This window comes from Cervus elaphus, chromosome 17 (assembly GCF_910594005.1).
Source record: "Cervus elaphus chromosome 17, mCerEla1.1, whole genome shotgun sequence".
NCBI classification, from domain to species: Eukaryota; Metazoa; Chordata; class Mammalia; order Artiodactyla; family Cervidae; genus Cervus; species Cervus elaphus.
Genome location: NC_057831.1, coordinates 55,736,633 through 55,756,562, shown reverse-complemented (window position 1 = coordinate 55,756,562; position 19,930 = coordinate 55,736,633). Strand labels below are relative to the sequence as shown.

Genomic DNA, 19,930 nt, shown 5'->3' with positions numbered 1-19,930 from the left:
TGCTGTTTGTATTTACATGCATCTGATAGGTTATGGTTCCTGACGATGTTTCCCAGCAGCACATTCCTCTCTGGTCACCAGAACTATACACTCTGGGGGTACCCTTAAGAGGCTACATGGGTTCTTCTGCTGAGGTGGGCTGACTACTGTGGGAGGTCTGGTAGCTGTGACTGGCCCCTGGTGTGGTTGATTGCCAGGCCCTACCTTGTTCAGATGCTGCCAGCTGCTGGTTGGCAGGACTGGGTTGTGACCCTGGAGGCAGGGTCCCTGGGCTATTTGTGACTCACTGTTGGGTGGAGTCAGGTTTTGGGGTGGGTGGTTACAAAACAGGGGTTTCCAGATCTAGTATTGGGCTGCTTGTGGGTGGGGCTGGTTCCTGAAAAATCTGGCTGAAGGTTTCAGCATTCTTAAAGCTTGTGCTGGTTGGCTGGTGTAACTGGATCCCAGGGTGGTTGACTGGGATGAATCCATGGTAACTCAGAGCTGGTGTTGACCTGCTGGGAGTCAGGACCAGGGACTGGGGCAGGGGTTTCCAGACTAGTGCTGGCTGACTGGTTGGTGGACCTGGGTCACAGGGTCCCTGGCTGCAGAGTCCTGGGGTTCTTGAAGCTGGTGTTAGCTTCTCTGGTGAGTGTGGCTGGATCCTGAGGACACTTACTAAGGGGCCCAAGGTGTCTCAGTGCTAGAATTGGCCTGCTTATGGTCAGTCAGCGCCATGGGGGCTCCCTGGGAGAGGGCCAGCTTGCTGGTATGTGTGTTGATGCTTGACAAGTCAGGCTGTGGGGCTGTCATGGTCCTCCTGAGGGTGACCACCCACTGGTGGGAAGGACTGGGACCAGGAAGTCCCACTGCTTTGCCTGTCCACTGGTGTTGAAACTGGGACTTATGGCTAGAGCCAGCCTACCAGCAGGCAGAGCTGGGGCCTGGGGTCTCTGGCTGCAGGGCCCAAGGGCCCCAAGAGCTGGTGCCGAACTACCCGTGTGGGTAGTCTCTGTGGTCTTTCTCATCATTAGGTGTAATTCTGGTGTTTCTGTGAGAGGCAGTGAGCTCAGTGGTATCTGCTCCTCCATCTGCCCCATCCATTCTTTATTCTTCTTTTCCATTTTTCTTTTAAAGGAATTGCTGTTATTATTTTGTTGGCTCTCTGCCATGAGATTTTTATTTACACCTTTTTGTATCCCTTTTAGTGTGTCTCCTATATATATATATATATAGGGATATTATAGCACTCATTTTTAGTACAGTTCAGTCTAAAGTTGTAATGTTTATCCTTTCCCAAAGAACATAAAACTATCTTTAAAAGAGGTGAACTGCCAAATATCTTACTTCCTTATATGTTGTAGTCTCTACAAAGCATTATCACTGTAGTTTAAACAGTCAATATTTGTTCATATTACCCTTCTCAGCACGCTTAACTCCTTCTTATGAATTTTAGCTTCTATCTATGGTCATTATCACAACGGCAGGAAAAAATGTTTTAGCTTTTATTTAAATGTGGGTAGCTGATGACAAACTGTGTTTGTCTATAAATATCTTAGTTTTGTCTTCACTTCTGCAGGATACCTTGAATAGGCATAGGAATCTAGTTTGACTGTATTTTTCTTTGAGCTCTTTAAATCTGACATTCCATTATTTTTAAATATTTTAAAATATCTTTTTTTTTTAAATTGAAGTATAGTTGATTTATGATATCATCTTAGTTTCAGGTGTATAGCACAGCAATTCTAATAACCTTCCCTTAAAGGTTATTAGGAAATACTAAATATAGTTCCCTGTGCCATATAGTAGGTCTTTGTTGGTTATCTATTCATATACAGTAGCATGTATATGTTAATATACATGCTATATGTTAACCTCCCAATTATTCCTTCCCCATCTTCCTTTTCCCTTTGGTCACCTTATGTTTGCTTTTTATGTCCGTGAATCTCTTCCTATTTTGGAAATAAGTTCACTTGTGCTTTTTTCCCCAATATTCCACATATAAGTGATAGCATGATATTTGTCTTTGTCTGATTTACTTCACTTAGTAGGATAATCTCTAGGCTCATATATGTTGCTGCAAATGTCATTATTTCATTCTTTTTTAAGTTGAGTAATATTCCATTGTACTACAATATTCTTTATCAATTCATCTGTTGATGGAAATTTAGATAGCTTGTATGTCTTACCTATTGAAAACAGTGCTGCAATGAACACTTGCATGTACCTTCTGGACCATGTTTTTCTCCAGATGGATACCCAGGAGTGGGACTGCAGGTTGATACAGTGGTTCTATTTTTAGTTTTTTAAGGAACCTCCATATTGTTCTCCATAGTGGCTGCACCAGTTTACATTCCCACTAACTGTGCATGAGGGCTCCTTTGTCTCCACATCCTCTCTAGCACTTACCATTTGTAGGTTTTTTGATGATGGCTATTCTGACTGATATGAGGTGATCCCTCACTGTAGTTCTGATTTGCATTTCTCTAGTAATTAGTGACATCAAGCATCTTTTCATGTGCCTTTTGGCCATTTGTGTGCTTTCTTTGGAGAAATATCTATTTAGATATTTTTTTGATTGGGTTGTTGGTTTTTTTTTTTTTTTGATATTGAGGCATATCAGCTATTTGTATATTTTGAAAATTAATCCCTTGCCAGTTGCATCATTTGCAAATATATTCTCCCCATTCTGTAGATTTTTTCATTTTGTTTATGGTTTCTTTTGTCATGCAAAAATCTTAAAGTTCAATTAGGTCCCATTTGTTTCTTTTTGCTTTTATTTCCATTACTGTAGTGTGTGTGTGTGTGTGAATTGCTTAGTCGTGTCCCACTCTTTGCAACCCCATAGACCGCAGCCCACCAGGCCTCTCCGTCCATGGGATTCTCTGGGTAAGAACACTGGAGTGGGTTGCCATTTCCTTCTCCAACAGAAACTATAGAAAGAAAGAAAGTGAAGTCGCTCAGTCATGTCCGACTCTTTGCAGCCCACCAGGCTCCTCCATCCATGGAATTTTCCAGGCAAGAGGACTGCAGTGGGTTGCCATTTCCATCTCCGCCTTACTGTAGGAAATGGATCCAAAAAGATATTGCTGCAATTTACGTGAAAGAGTGTCTTGCCTGTGTGTTTCTCTTGGGGTTTTATAGTATCTGGTCTTACATTTAGGTTTTTAATCTATTTTGAGTTTATTTTTGTGTATGGTGTTAGAGAATGCTCTAGTTTCATTCTTTTACATGTAGCTGTCCAGTTTGACCAGCACCACTTATTAAAGACCCTGGTTTTTTTCCATTGTATATTCCTGCCTCCTTTGTCATAGACTATGACCATAAGTGCATGGGTTTATTTCTGGGCTTTCTATCCTGTTTCATTGATATCCAGCCCCCCCACCCCGTTTTTGTACCAGTAATGTACCGTCTTGATGATTGTAGCTTTGTAGTGTAGTGTGAAGTCAGGGAGGTTGATTCCTCCAGCGCAGTTTTTCTTTCTCAAGATTACTTTGGCCATTTTCAGACTTTTATGTTTCCACACAAATTAAAAAAGTTTGTGTTCTAGTTCTGTGAAAAATGCCATTGGTAATTTGACAGGAATTGCATTAAATTATAGATTTCCTTGAGTAGTATAGTCATTTTGACAATATGGAGTCTTTCAATCCAAGAACACATCTTGTTGTAGATGACATGATAGCCCTGGGTTGTACTCTGAATGGCTGCTACAACCTTTGGGTACTGTTCTACATTTGGGTCCTATGCCTCAAAACTAACTGACTCCTCAAATAAAGAAAATTCCCACGCCCATGATAAGTATATATTTTGATCAGTTTGTGTCATCTTCAATTTCTTTCATCAGCATCTTATAGTTTTTGAAGTACAGGTCTTTTGCCTCCTTAGATAGGTTTATTCCTAGGTATTTTCTTCTATTTGATGTAAATGTAAATGGGATTGTTTCCTTTATTTCTTCTTCTGATCTTTCATTGTTAATGAAATGCAACAGATTTCTGTGTTTTAATTTTGTATCCTGAAACTTTACTGATTTTTTGGGTTATTTTTTGGTAGTGTCTTTAGGATTTTCTATGTATAGTACGTCATCTGCAAAGAGTGTCTGTTTCACTTCTTTTCCAATTTAGATCCTTTTCTTTCTTTTTCTTTTCGGATTGCTCTGGCTAAGACTTCCAAAACTATGTGGAATGAAAGTGGAGAGGGTGGACATCCTTGTTACTGATCTTGAAGGAAATACTTTTAGCTTCTCACTGTTGAGTATGATGTTAGCGATGGGTTTGTCATATATGGCCCTTATTTTGTTGAGGTGTTGTTATCACTAAGTCATGTCTGATTCTTTGTGACCCAATGAACTGCAGCACACCAGGCTCCTCTGTCCTCTACCATCTCCCAGAGTTTGCTCAAATTTATATCCATTGAGTCGGTGATGCTCTCTAACCTCATCCTCTGCTGACCCCTTCTCCCTTTACCTTCAATCTTCCCCAGTAACAGGGTCTTTTCCAATGAGTCAGCTCTTTGCATCAGGTGGCCAAAGGACTGGAGCTCCAGCTTCAGCACCAGTCCTTTCAATGAATATTCACAGTTGATTTTCTTTAGGATTGACTGGTTTGATCTCCTTGCAGTCCAAGGGACTCTCAAGAGTCTTCTCCAACATCACAATTTGAAAGCATCAATTCTTTGCTGCTCAGCCTTCCTTAAGGTTGCAACTTTATGTTAAGGTAGATTCTCTCTATGGCCACTAGAGAGTTTTTTATCAGAAATATTGAGTAAGTCCCCTACATAAACCTTTGAAAGTCGTGAACTTTCAAAGATGCAAATATGTATTTGCAAGTCCAGTCACGTAAATTAGTTCACATCTGTGTACACTGTTACACGTGTGCATCCACTCCAAGTGGTTGGCTTTTTGTATCCTCTACTGTACAGTACTGCATTCAGTACAGAAGTAGAGTATCTTTATTTCAAGCCCAGGATGTCCAGAGCAAGCATCAAAGCAGCAGGGATGAAGCTGGTACTGCTGAAGAACAGAGGAGATTCATGATGCAGGGAATGGCTTGGGCGTGGGACTTTTCTTTAAATGAGGAGTCACTAAGTTTTGAGGCACAGGACCCAAATGTAGAACAGTACCTGAAGGTTGCAGTAGCCATTCAGAATACAACCCAGGGCCATCATGTTATCTACGGCAAGAAAGAGAGCTACTACCAAGCCGTCACTGGTTTATTCATTCAAGAGGGTAGATCGAAGTGAATCCAGGAAGAAACCAGAACCTGTGCCACCAACATCAGGCGTGAATGAATCTGTAGCTTGCCCTGTGCTTCCTGTTGCTGACAATCCTTCAGCACTGCCATCGCCTATCTCCTCTCTCTACCCCACTCAGTAACTGTTCTTGCCTGTTCACTCGATGCTAGCTCCAATATGCCAGCGTTGTACTGTATTACTGTACTTGTCAAGGTACTGTACTGTAAGCTTAAAACTGTTTTATTTTTCCTTTTTATATGATTTGTGTTTAAAGTATTATAAACTTAGTACAGTACTACATAGCTGATTTGTATTAGTTGGGCACTGGAGTCGCTCACTTTGTTGTACTTATGAACAAACCGGACTCACAAACATGCTCTTGAAATGGAACTCATCTGTATTTAGGGGACTTACTGTGTGTTGAATTTTATCAAAAGATTTCTCTGCATCTGTTGTGAGGATCATATACTTTCCATTTAATTTGTTAAAGTGGTGTATCAGACTGACTGATTTGCAGATATTGAAAAATCCTTGCATCCCTGGGATAAATCCCTCTTGATCATGATGTATTATCCTTTAAATGTATTGTTGGATTTCATTTACTAGTATTTTGTTGAGGATTTCTGTGTCTATGTTCATCAGTTATGTTGGCCTGTAATTTTCTTTTTTTGTGGTACTTCTGGGTTTTGGTATCAGGGTGAGGGTATTCTCACAGAATCAATTTGAAATTCCTTCTTATGCAATTTTTGGAATAATTTCAGAAGGATAGCTGTTCAGTTCAGTTGCTCAGTTGTGTCCGACTCTTTGCGACCCCATGGACGCCAAGGCCTCCCTGTCCATCACCAACTCCCGTAGTTTACTCAAACTCATGTCCATAGAGTCAGTGATGCCATCCAACCATCTCATCCTCTGTCGTCCCCTTCTCCTCCTGCCTTCAATCTTTCCCAGCATCAGGATCTTTTCAAATGAGTCAGTTCTTCGCATCAGGTGGCCAAAGTATTGGAGTTTCACCTTCAGCATCAGTCCTTCCAGTGAATATTCAGGACTGATTTCCTTTAGGATGGACTGGTTGGATCTCCTTGCTGTCCAAGGGATCCTAAGAGTCTTCTCCAACACCACAGTTCAAAAGCATCAATTCTTTGGTGCTCAGCTTTCTTTATAGTCCAACTCTCACATCCATTCATGACTACTGGAAAAAACATATCGTTGACTAGATGAACCTTTGTTGGCAAAGTGATGTCTCTGCGTTTTAATATGCTGTCTAGGTTGGTCATAACTTTTCTTCCAAGGAGTAAGTGTCTTTTAATTTCATGGCTGCAGTAACCATCTGCAGTGATTTTGGAGCCCCCAAAATAAAGTCTGTCCTTGTTTCCACTGTTTCCCCATCTATTTGCCATGACGTGATGGGACCGGATGCCACGATCTTAGCTTTCTGAATGTTGAACTTTAAGCCAACTTTATCACTCCTCTTTTCACTTTCCTCAAGAGGCTCTTGAGTTCTTTGTTTTCTGCTATAAGGGTGGTGTCATGTGCATATCTGAGGTTATTGATATTTCTCCCGGCAATCTTGATTCCAGCTTGTGCTTCCTCCAGCCCAGTGTTTCTCATGATGTACTCTGCATATAAGTTAAATAAGCAGGGTGACAATATACAGCCTTGACATACTCCTTTTCCTATTTGGGGCCAGTCTGTTGTTCCATGTCCAGTTCTAACTGTTGCTTCCTGACCTGCATACAGATTTCTCAGGAGGGAGGTCAGGTGGTCTGGTATTCCCATCTCTTTCAGAATTTTCCACAGTTTGTTGTGATCCACACAATCAAAGACTTTGGCATGGTCAGTAAAGCAAAGGTGGATGTTTTTCTGGAACTCTCTTGTGTTTTCAATAATCCAACGGATGTTGGCAATTTGATCTCTGGTTCCTCTGCCTTTTCTAAATCCAGCTTGAACATCTGGAAGTTTATGGTTCACTTACTGTTAAAGCCTGGCTTAGAGAATTTTGAGCATTACTTTGCTAGCATGGGAGATGAGTGCAATTGTGCGGTAGTTGGAGCATTCCTTGGCATTGCCTTTCTTTGGGATTTGAATGAAAACTGACCTTTTCCAGGACTGTGGCCACTGCTGAGTTTTCCAAATTTGTTGGCATATTGAGTGCAGCACTTTCACAGCATCACCTTTCAGGATTTGAAATAGCCAACTGGAATTCCATCACCTCCACTAGCTTTGTTCATAGTGATGCTTCCTAAGGCCCAGTTGACTTCGCATTCTAGGATGTCTGGCTCTAGGTAAGTGATCACACCATCGTGATTATCTGGGTTGTGAAGATCTTTTTTGTATAGTTCTTCTGTGTATTCTTGCCACCTCTTCTTAACATCTTCTGCTTCTATTAGGTGCATACAATTTCTGTCCCTTATTGAGCCCATCTTTGCATGAAATGTTCCCTTGGTATCTCTAATTTTCTTAAAGAGATCTCTAGTCTTTCCCATTGTATTGTTTTCCTCTATTTCTCTGCACTAATCACTGAGGAAGGCTTACTTATCTCTCCTGGCTGTTCTTTGGAACTCTGCATTCAAATGGTTTATCTTTCCTTTTCTCCTTTGCCTTCAGCTTTTCTTAGGTCCAGAGACCAGCCAGTCCCAGCGTAGGTTCTGACTTGTGTTTATGGACTCAGGTCTGCAGGACTGTAGTTTTCTTGTTTCTAATGTCTGCCACCAGGTGGGTGAGGCTGGTCTAGCGGCTTGTGAAGGTTTTCTGGTGGGTGGTGGTGGGTCTTGGCGCTCTGGTGAGCAGGGGTGTGTCTAGAGTTGGTTTTGGGCTCAGGAAGTCTTTAGGCTGCCTGTCTGCTGACGGGTAGGTCTATGTTCCTCTCTATTGGTTATCTGGCCTGAGGCATCCCAGGATTGGAGCTTACAGGCTGTTGGGTAGGGCCAGGTCTTGCCCAGAATCCAAAATGTCTGCCTCTAGTTAGATTTCACATAGATCCCCACTATGTCTGCCACCAGCTTTTATGACCCCAGAGAGAGCCACCCCTCCCCATGTCCCCCCCAGCCTGCCTTCCCTGGAGACTCTCCATGACCAGCAGGCAGGTCTAGCCTAGGCTCCTACGGAGTTACTGGTGCACGGGAGGTCTTGTGTGCACTCTCCAAGAGTGGAGTCTGTTTCCCCCTGTACTGTGGCGCTCCTGCGATGAAGCCCTGCTAGCTTTCAAAGCTGAACACTCCGGGGGCTCCTCCTCTGGAAGCTAAACCTGTACCCTGGGGAGCCTGGCTGGTGCTCACTGTTCTCTCATGGGAGAACTTGTGGCTGTAATTATTCTCCAGTTTGAGGGCTGCTCCCTTGGGTGGTATGGGATTTGATTATATTGCAAGCGTGCCCCCAGCTAGTCGTTTCTTCTTTGTCTTTGGATGCAGCGGTTTTGTTGTTGTTGTTGTTAGCAGATCCCAGTCTTTTTTATTAACAACTGTTCTCAATGATTTTGGTGTGCTTATGAGAGGAGGGCCTTATACTCTGCCATCTCATCTCCAGCATTTGGGATTTTCCACTGTCTTTTGATTTCTGGAGCTTCCATATTAAAAATCAGCCAAAAATCTGCTGTTTTTCTGAAGGCAATGTTTTTCTTCCTTTTGACAGCTTTATAATGTTTTCCTTTATTTTTTGTTTTCAGCATTTACTAAAATGTGTGTGCTCATGTGCTCAGTCGTGTTTAACTCTGAGATTCCATGGACTGTAGACTGCCAGGCTCCTGTCCAAACTCAGATGCAATTTTTTTTGCTTACAGTTTACTGAGTTTTTTGAATCTATATGGGTTGATGTCTTTAAACATTTTTGGAAAAATTCTCACTTTCCCCATCCTCTTTTTCTGGGACTCTAGTTACTCTTATGAGAGACTGACTGTGGCTCACATGTCTCTTCTGCTTCATTCTGTTTTTATTATTTTTTAAAATCTGTATTTCAGTTTGAATATTTTCTATTGACTTCTCTGAGTTCATTAATTCAGTCTTATGTTCAATCTTCTGTTAAATCCCATCAAATGTATTTTTAATTTTAGATCTTGTGTCTGTTCTAAAATATCAATTTTTTAGATTTCATTTCCTTGTTGAAATTAATCTCATTCATTTACCTGCTTTAATTTTCATTGATGTATTTTTAATAGTTTTTGATTGCCCATTCCATCATCTTGCTCACATGGGGACTGACTTTTATTGTATACTTTAAAAAAATTTTTATGCATGTTTTCTTGATTCTTTGCACATTCTGTAATTTTCATTGTATTCTGGGCATTGTATTTAAAGTAACTTTTATTGAGGGGTTCATTTTCCTATGTTAGACTGATAAGGTGAGAATCTAATCATGTCAGTCCATTCAATATTTGAACTGAGTGCAACTGGGTTACAGTTGATTCAGTTTGCTTTGAACTAAAGTGTTTGTTTGAACTAAAGTGCTAAGAGTCTTGAATTTTCTGTTAAGATCTAGTGGACTGTGTCTCCCAAATACCAAGAGTTTGTAGAAGACCTTACTTTTGCTTTTCCACCCCAGCTTTCTATCAACCGTGTTGCCCAATGGTCAGCAAACGTCTCATGATAACTGCTGATGCTTTTGGAACACATCTATCTGTAAAGCCAGCTCACCAAGGAAGGACCCTTTTTCTCCGAAAATTTTAATCAGTTTTGTCTCCACAGCTCCACTAAGCTCTTTAAGTTGTTGCAGTCCTAGTTTTAAGTGAAAATTTTCTTACCAATTAAGTTATAAGGAGGCTAACTGCTCTGCAGTTGACTTTCTTTGTAATTCTTTTAACCACATAAAATGTGCTACTTTACATAAGCTGTGAAATAGCTTATGTATTAGTATTAAAATTTATTGTGGAAACATTTTATATATTAGCAACAATTAACCAAATGGTGCTATTTTGGCATCTACCTGTGAGATAATTAGCTTTTCTGTTTTTTAAACAGTATTTTTTAATGTTTGCCCATTCTAACTTTTTTTGGTGGTGCTCAGGTTACTTATATTGGAACCAATTTATTAATGGAATCTATCTTAGAACTATGACATCTGGCTGATTTCAACTAGACAAGTTTAATTTTGGCTTTTTTTTTCTTTTTTTTTTAAATTTAGTTGCCCCAGGTCTTAGTTGCAACATGTGGACTCTTAGTTACGGCATGTAACTAGTTTCCTGACCTGGGATTGAACCACTGGACCATTAGTGATTAAGGGAAGTCCTTGGACAAGCTTAATTTTATATGTAAAGAATTCTTGATTGTGCAAGCAAAACATACCTAGAAAATCTGAGGTTTTTGATTAATTTTTATTTAAAAAAATTTAAAAAAACTTAAAAAAATATCTAGATTGTTTCATTTAGATGACTTGCCAGTTCAAATCTTTGTCCCCATTTTAGTACTTTTTAAAATAATACATCTGTACTTACAAATTTGAACACTAAGTCATACCAAAAAAATGTACATTTTGTTAGAGTACAAACATTAAGCACTTATTTTAATTTTTCATGTTTTTTTTTAGTGTACCTAAAATGGTAAGTCAACCATAAGATGAAATGTGGATAAAATGAACTATTTTCCAAAGCAAAACTGTTATAAAGACATAATTGTTTCTTTAAATTGAATGACTTAACTCTCACTGTATGATTTTCTTAAAAATTAAAGTAAGAAACGAAACTGTCAAGGGGGTAAAATTTAAGTCTGAAGGAGACTGGTGACACAGGAGAAGATGAACTGGTCCACATGCTCTCGGTTTAATTCACTCGGTGACGTACAAATATGGGATGGTTTAATTTTTACCAACGACAGCTGTGGCTTTGTCTTGTCTTGACTCTTCTGGCTAGTGGAAAAAACTTAAACTTGCCAAGGAATAGATTTCTCACTCTAATTCCTGAAGTTTTCCTGTTTCTGCTTTAAAATCTAGCCTGCCGAGCTTTCTTCTGCTTCCTCGGTGCACGCTGGTTTTAAGGGCGGCTGCCCGGCGCTGTCCGTGGTAGGCAGGACCACGGCCGTTCTTTCTCTGTCCTTCGCCACTGATGGCAGTGTGTGAGGGTGCTGGGGGGCAGGCAAGGAGGCTGCTTCTGCATTTGCTTACACTCAGGCAAGAATGATGGCAACAGTCCCACTCCTTTGGTCTTGGCTATTTCTCTCTTCAGTGTTAACATGTTGTTGGTTCAGTCGCTAAGTCGTGTCTGACTCTGAGACCCCATGGACTGCAGCACACCGGGCTTCCCTGTCCTTCACTATCTCCCAGAGTTTGATCAAACTCATGTCCACTGAGTTGGTGATTCCATCCAATCATCTCATCCCTTGTCACCCCCTTTCTCTCTTGCCCTTAATCTTTCCCAGCATCAGGATCTTTTCCAATGAGTTGGCTCTTCGCATCAGGTGGCCAAAGTCTTGGAGCTTCAGCTTTAGCATCAGTCCTTCCAGTGAATACTCAGGGTTGATTTCCTTTAGGATGGACCGGTTTGATCTCCTTGCTAACATATTTGTGCAATCTGGTAGCCCCAATGAGAATGCTACAGGTGCTTTGACTTCCTGAGACTCCACAAAACAATACAGGTGGCATATTCTCTTTGTCCTGACTGTAAGATGTGGGGAACACCCCTCTGAATGTTAAGTCATGGAATCTCTGTCTAACTGGTGCTTTTTTTTTTGGCTGCAGAGGCCAGGCGTGGCTCTCCTAGGGGAACCTGCCAATACCTTTCTCAGTAGATTTCTACATCATCCACACTGTGGATTGAGGCAATGCAGGGAGATACTGTCTGCACCCTGCAGAGCAGAGCATGTACCCACATATTTGGGTGCAGCATCCCTAAAGTTATCTAAGCTTTTCAAACTCCAGTTTAAGCCAGCAGAGTACTTAAGGTTTTAATCAACTTCGCTATGAGATGGGACTTTACTCAAGATCCAGAGTCAATACTCAAACTCTACCACCAATTCTCTGGGCCTGCTCTGAGTCTGGAGGGATAAGAAGAAGAAAACTCTCTCTCCCCATAAACACATCTTGTGAAGAGGAATGGGGCTGGAATAGGCAGCATGTATATGGACTCTGCTCTCTCCAAGTGGTGATATTTTTCTCCCCTTCATAAGGACTTTTCCTGAATTAAGGGGGTGGGACAGGCTGGTGGGGAAAGGTTCTGCTGAACTCTGCGTACTTTGTGAAGGCTGAGGCAATTCTCTGCACTTAAAGAAGAAACAGATAGTGACTCTGGACCCAGCTGTGAGCTGCCCCCTTGTTAACTGCAGTCCTGATCAGAGTCCCTTCTTGGGAGCAGGTAAAGGTCTTAGTAAGTAAATTTCAGCAAACTAATATATACTCTCTACATTTTATAATGTTAAGAATGAACTCAAAAGCCCTTTAATATTTGACTGTCTGAATCAAGTATTAACACTTTCTACATTGAGACTATCCTCAACATTTTCAAAGGGAAAATTTTCCAATATCACATAAACACCCAGTATTAATAAAAACATTTTATTCTCATTGGAAAATAACTAAAATCACTACTGAATAATAACTAATACTTGTGTAGCCCTTTATAGTTTACAAAGAACTCTCACATACACCATCACATTTGGTTTCTACAACAAACCTTTTATATTTATTTTACTTTCAGCTTACTGTTATTTTTTTCCCATTTTATGGATGTGATAATTAAAATATGGTGAGGTGAGTGACCTGCCCTGAAAGAACTAGGCCTCTAACTCCAGTTGCGAAATAAAAATTGTAGGTTTTCCTCACTGTCTAAGCCTTCTTCTAATCCATGTCTCCAAAAGCTGTTCTTTCTTAGTAGAGATGATGTATCCGTGTGGTATGTCTCCTAAGTTAATCCTGAGAGTGAAACTGGACACTTGTCTAGGTACTTTACTCCATCACTCTGTCCTCCATGTGACTAAAATCAAGTGTACAAAGTACTTCCTGGGATTAGCAGGCAGAGATAGCCTGCCTGTCTCTGGGACCCCAGGCCCCATCTCAAAGGACAACTTTTAGGAAAGGAAGTTGAAAAGAACCATCTGCATACAACATTTAAGTTCCCTTTGGACTTCAATTCCCGAGGTACTCAAAAATGAAAGCTTTGTTTGGTAATTTGTAACTAACATAAGGGCTAGTACCTGTGAAGGCTTTGAAGATAAAAACACATTTTTCTTTTTTCATTCAGTAATAGTGAATTTTCTTGCCAAGGACTTCAGCATTAGGGGAAGTAATATGCCATGCTTTGCATCCCAGGGGGGTCATCATGACTTCTCGAAATATCACAAGGGAGCAGTGGGCAAGGAAACTGGAGCTCAAAAGCGACACACATCGCCCACTGTTACCATAGTTACAACAGGAAAGGCCATGAGAGACGTACTTTTTCCTATAAGCAGTGAAATAGGCCTTGCATGATTTAGGATCACCGGGGTGAATAATCCTGGCTCTGTCCACAGGGTTTTATTATGGCTGCCTTGAGTTTCAACGTGTAATAGGAACAGAAGGAGGGATAAATGATTTGCTTATGTTCAGTGAAGTTGTTATGGGTATTCTATCAGTTAACTTTTACTCTCAGAACCTGCATGAACTTACGAAGTCTTTATTCATCCCCCTGCCAGAAACTTCTAGGGATTAATGGCCATGACTAATTTTAGTTACTTTGGGTATGATACTCTACAGGAAGATAAAAGGAGGAGAATGTCTCTCTCATCCCTGAATTTCTGAGGCTGGACTGGTCTAAAGCTATGAAGATCACAGCAGTAGAGATGCCCCAGGGCATACACACACACATACAGCTCTTTGTCTTCTCAATCTCGCTTTCTAAGCATAGTGGAATTTGGTCTAACTTGTCTTCCAGTGTTTGAATCTCTCCACAGAATCTCTGCCAGAGTGATTTGTGTTCTCTAGTTTGATGAAATCTATAAAGTGTGCATCACCAACAATTTAGGCAGTTTTGAGAGAGAATGATTACAACAAAAAAATAACACTTTTTGTAGGTTACTATTTGTCAGACACTATAAAAAGTGTCCTGTAATTTCATTTCATCCTCAGAAAGACACCAGGAAGCAGGTAACTATTATTTCCAGTTTACAGATAAGGAAGCCAAAGCTTAGAATAGTAAAGAAGTTCCTCCCATGTCCCACAGCTGTGAAATGTCAGTGAGACCCAGGGATCTCTGACTCCCAAACGTGAGAGAAAGCTAAAGCCGCTAACAGCTTCATCTGGAGCCAACATCTGTCTCCCTGTGATTTCTGCCCACTGCTCCAGTTCTATCCCCTGAAGACTCACGAAAAGTCTTAATTCCTCTTCCACTACTAGCTCTTTGGGTATCTATAGACTTTTTTAGGATTTTCTGCATTCTGTTCAGACCACAGGACACTGTTTTTAGATGTCCATTCTCTACCCCCCCCCCCCACCCCCCGAACCATGTATTGTTCTTGTTTTGCATTTCACATTAGTTTTCGTGCCCTGCCCTCTGTCCCGCCCCCAGCAGCCACGGTAGGCTTTAGAATGAATTGGATCTTTTCCGTCCTCTGCTCCCCGTACTCTGGCTTCTCATGTCCAAGCACAGTAAAATCTTTCTAGTCAGTTTCAAGGTGACAAGGCCCCACGCTGTGGCCTCCACTCCCGCACCCTCCTGCTCACGCCGCATGTTCCCCAGCTCCTCCCCGGGAAAAGCTGTGTGCTGGGATGTCCACTCGGTTCTTCCCTGTCCCTCATCCTGCCACCTCCTTCAGTCACCTTACTGGTGAGGCTTTCTCCATCTTTTTACTCAAAATAACAAGTCTCTCCCCTCCCTTCTCTTCCCTCTCCTCCTTCCTTTTTGTATTTTCCTCCATAGCTCTTGCTGTTTACTTGTTGCTTTGATATTTATCTGCCCTCTCTTGTTAGCCCCACACAAAAATGATGCAAGTCCCACATAAGAATGATCCTCCATGAAGAAACAAAGTCTTACCTTCTCAGTTCAACTCTAACAGTCTTAAGAAACCGACCTACAAAATGATCGTTTCATATAAATCTACTTGCCCCAACACTAACAGCATTCACTAAGAACAGCATTCACTAGGTAGCTGGTGAATAAATGAATAATTTATCCACATACTAAAAATATTATAGAACATCCTTTATGTACTTGACCCCTTATGTGGAGTTTGAATGTAAATGGACATGCAACTACATATTAAAAGCTTTCACTGATACACTGAACCTAGGTTTTAATTGTATACTACGACATTTTCTCCACTAGTAATTCAAAAGCATCCATCAACCTCAGAACATCCTGTGTGGAAAGGGCAAACTTCCCTATTGGCTGGTAGGAGTGTTTGGATTCAGGATAAGGTCTTTCTTTGGCTAAATTAAGGCCACGCTTTTGTGTATCACCTGCCACAGAGTGACCTGCTTCTCTTACCACCGCTGTGTTTACACAGAGGACTGGATTTGGATACCGCTTTAGAAAATAATGACAAATTAATGATAATGTTCCACTTGAGCATCTCTGGCTGAAAATCACCGTAAAAACAAATTTTTCCACATGGCATCAGTTCCTATTGGTGGATCTGACACAGTGGATTTAGTTTAACAATGTCTCAAGCACAGTGTTTAAAAAAATATGCCAGAAATTCTAATGCTTAGAAACAGATGCTAGGGTGGAATACCACATGACAAAATGTAAGGAAAGTGAGGACACTTATTGGAGGACTGACAGTAATCCTCACCGCTGATCACAAGGTGCTGTGGAAACTGTTGTCAACCCCAAGCCCTCCCTTCGATTACCACTTCAGATTATTTACCGTTAATTTGCAGTGCTGTTCATGGCAAGCGGAGGGTTTTGTCCTCACACGCTGAGGACAGGGAGACAGTTTAAGAATTTCAAATAGATATAGAAAAGCAAGTACTTTCCCCCATTCTAAAAGCCTTTTAAGAATCACAAATCAAGAATTCTCACATTCATCTACAATTTAATATAAAGCATTAGTGTTTCTATACCCACAACAAAACATGGACCTGCAGAAGTTTTCAAACAATCCTCCAGCAGCTTCATGCGGGTCTTCTGGAGCTCGGGGCTGTCCCATTCATCTTCATCAATTCCCCAGTACAGATCTATGACCTGGGGACCAACAGAGGAGGCAGTGTTAATTCACCTGTAGGAAAACTCAATTGACATGCAGGCTTTATTCTTATTCACAATATTATGCTAATATGACTTCTAATTTTTCTCTTGGCAGCATGTTTTGCCTTCGAGAGGGAAAATGATTTTTAAGATCAATCTAAAGAGGTATTTTTTTTTAATCCCATGATGGTTTGGGGATGAACACTATAATTTCTTTTTTTGTTCCTGATTATACTGTTGACATGGGCCCAGAGAAAATGAAATGTTAAATGTCAGAGGCTTTGCAGTGCAGGCTTTCATTATATTGAAATGGCAACAGGATTTCAGAAGTCTGAAAGCAGCTGGGATGTAGTGACTACATTATCTGAGATAAGTAACAGTGTGTAATTTTACACTGTGTCTCAATATGAGAAGGAAAAACCACAATGGGCATTCACATATACTGACCCAAAGTTAAATAACTACATTTCTTTAAAAAAAACAAAAGAAACCTGTTATCCCAAGGGGATATTTTGCTTATATCTGTTATCTCTAAGCCCCTAAACAGCACAGCTTTCATCAATACATTCCTGAAAAAACGTGTATAGAAGACAATGAAAGGGATACCTTACAGAGAAGTGAGGATAATAGGATCCTCTGTCTCCTTACTTCAAAGACTACAGGGAAAGATGCTGAGAATCTGTAAGAACTTGTACAATTACACTCTTTGAAAAATCTGCCATGGACAGCAGTATGAGTTCCATTCCCTCTACTCAACTGCTATCTGCATAAGGCAAACATTTCTAATTGCAGCTTTGAAGAATTCTTCTTTTCCTTACTTCCTAAAAGCAGAACAAAGAACCCCCTCTTTACTGTTTGCAAGGCATCCAGTGAGATGGAGACGCAGGGCGTGGGTCCCCCAGTGTGCCCCAAGTACTGTGTGTACTTCCCTTCTCTTGGCCAATACCCCACACAAGTGTCTGTACCAAAATCTTTGTCTCTCTGTATTTGAATTTTTAGGTGGCTGATGGAGATATAACAGATTCTTTAAAAAATATCCCTATGGCCCAGGCCCTGAGTTCTGTAACATATGAAACTATTAGCACTTATTTTGGGGTTCTTGCTTTAACACTAAGAAAGGGGGACATCTGAGATATAACTTCACTGTCCAATATAAGAGCCATTAGCTGTGGTTATCTAAAAGTAAATAAAAGCTAAAAAATTCAGATGCTCAGTAGTCACATGCAGTTACTGACTTTCATGTTAGAAAGTACAGATATATTTATATATACTTCACCATCATAAAGTTTAACTGGACATAACTGTAAATTACTGAACTTCATATACTGAAATTACTAAACAAGACATTTTTGACCATCTGCCAATAAACTGTCAAACACACGAATGTGCAATGTGAATGATAACTCGGTTGTGCCATATCCAAACAGCCATATACAGAACCTGGTCCCCATCCTTTTGGCTGACACTGAGGATCTGAGGAAAGGTATGATTTAGAATAGATGAGAAACAGAAATGTTAAAAATGAAAAGTTAATGTAACAAAAACTATAAATATATACCTGCTATTCCAGTCAAACCTTTAAGTGACATAAAATTATATAAAGTAATAATGATGTCATGGTAACTTATTAGATGTTGCATCTATAACAACAATAGCACAAAAGGGGAGAAAAAGGAATAGAGCTATAAGGAAGTAGTCTTTCTACTGCTGAGTCACTGAAGTCATATCTGACTCTGTGTGACCTCATGGACTGTAGCCCGCCAGGCTCCTGTGTCCATGGGATTTTCCAGGCAAGAGTACTGGAGTAGGTTGCCATTTCCTTCTTCATGGGATCTTTCTGATGTAGGGATCAAACCCATGTCTCATGTTTTACAGGCAAATTCTTTACCGCTGAGCCACCTAGCTCACTGGAATTAACTTATTATTATTAGAATCTGCTTATGATTTATACTAACAAGATGTATATGCCTTAAAATAACTACAAAGAAAAATTACTCAAAAATAGTGAAGAAATCATTAAAGGAATTAAAACGTTAAATGAGAAAATAGTCACACACTGCAAAGCAAAGAGAAACAGAGGAAAACAAATGACAAATATATAGAACAAAAGCAAAATGACAGAAGTAAATCCCATTATGTCAATAATACCATTATGTCAATATATTAAGTGTGACTGATACTGGATAAAAGCAAGACTTGACAACATGCTTCTACAGGAGGTATACCTTGGGTTCAGAGTGGTTAAAACGGTGGAAAAAGATTTGTCACGCCAACACCAACCATAGGAAAGCTCACAGGGCTATTCTAATATCACAGAAAAGAAATTTTAAAATAATATAACTAGAGATGAAGAGGGACATTTTATAATAAGGGTCAATCCAACAGGAATATATAACAATTATAAATGTATGTGCAACAAAGAGCCTTAAAATACATGAACCGCAAAGTGACAACAGTGAAGGAGAAATTGACAATTCAACTGTAACAACTGGAGACTCGACTATCTCATTCAATGATCGGAAGAACTAGAAAGAAGATCACCAAACACCTAGAAGACTGAAGCGATACTATAAACCAACTAGTTCTAATCTGTCTTAGGACAATCTATCCAACAACAGAGTGTACATTCTTAAGTCCACATGGAACATTCTCCAGGATAGAACATATGTTAGATCATAAAACAAGCCTCAATAACCTATTTTTCTTTTTTTTTTTGGTTACTGTAGCCAATTTATTTATTTTTTCATTTATTTTTATTAGTTAGATGCTAATTACTTTACAATATTGTAGTGGTTTTTGCCATACATTGACATGAATCAGCCATGGATTTACATGTGTTCCCCATCTCAATCCCCCCTCCTGCCTCCCTCTCCATCCCATCCCTCTGGGTCTTCCAAGCCTCAATAACCTTAAATGAATTAAATCATATAAAGTATGTTCTCTGAATATAATGGGATGGTATCAGAAATCAGTAACAGAAACTTGGAAAATTCACAAGTATTTGGAAATTAACATATTCCTAAATAACAAATGAACCAAAGAAGAAATTACTAGGGAAATTAAAAATTACTTTGAGATGAATGAAAATGAAGATACAACATACTGAAACATGAGATGCAAGTAAAGCAGTACTTAGAGGGAATTTAGAGCTGTAAACACCTATATTAAAAATGAAGATTTCAATAATTTAACTGAAGATAATAGGAAAAGGAGATCAAGGGCAAGCCAAAGCAAGCAGGGGGAAGGAAATAATAGACTACAATGGAAATTAATGAAACAGAATAGAAAATTTAGAAAAAACAGTGAAACCAACAATTGGTTCTTTGGAGAGATCAACAAAAGGGACAAAACTAACTGAATAGACCAAAAAAAAAAAAAAAAAACTATCTAAAATGTGGGGTGAAGAGGCTATAACTAACTGAATAGACCAAAAAAAAAAAAAAAACTAAAATGTGGGGTGAAGAGGCTGTAACTACTAACCTTACAGAAATAAAAGGATTATTAGAGAATACTATGGACAATTGTGTGCCAATTAATTAGATCACTTACATGAAATGGACAAATTCCTAGAGAGACACTGGCTATGTAAATTGACTCAAGATAGAATAGAAATTTGAAGATATTTATAACAAGAGATTAAGT

At 39.9% G+C, this 19,930-nt stretch overlaps 1 protein-coding gene across 3 annotated transcripts in view; it reads right to left on the bottom strand.

Annotated features, from left to right (window-relative positions):
- Positions 1–19,930, bottom strand: part of NWD2 (NACHT and WD repeat domain containing 2) — a 215,993-nt gene that overhangs the window by 84,098 nt on the left and 111,965 nt on the right. For 2 of the 3 annotated variants that reach the window (XM_043871403.1, XM_043871404.1), the window contains one exon: positions 16,169–16,285. In XM_043871403.1, the coding sequence (XP_043727338.1) occupies positions 16,169–16,285 (117 nt within the window). Of the gene's footprint in view, positions 1–16,168; positions 16,286–19,930 lie in introns of those variants that run through there. The other variant, XM_043871406.1, reaches the window with a different exon arrangement.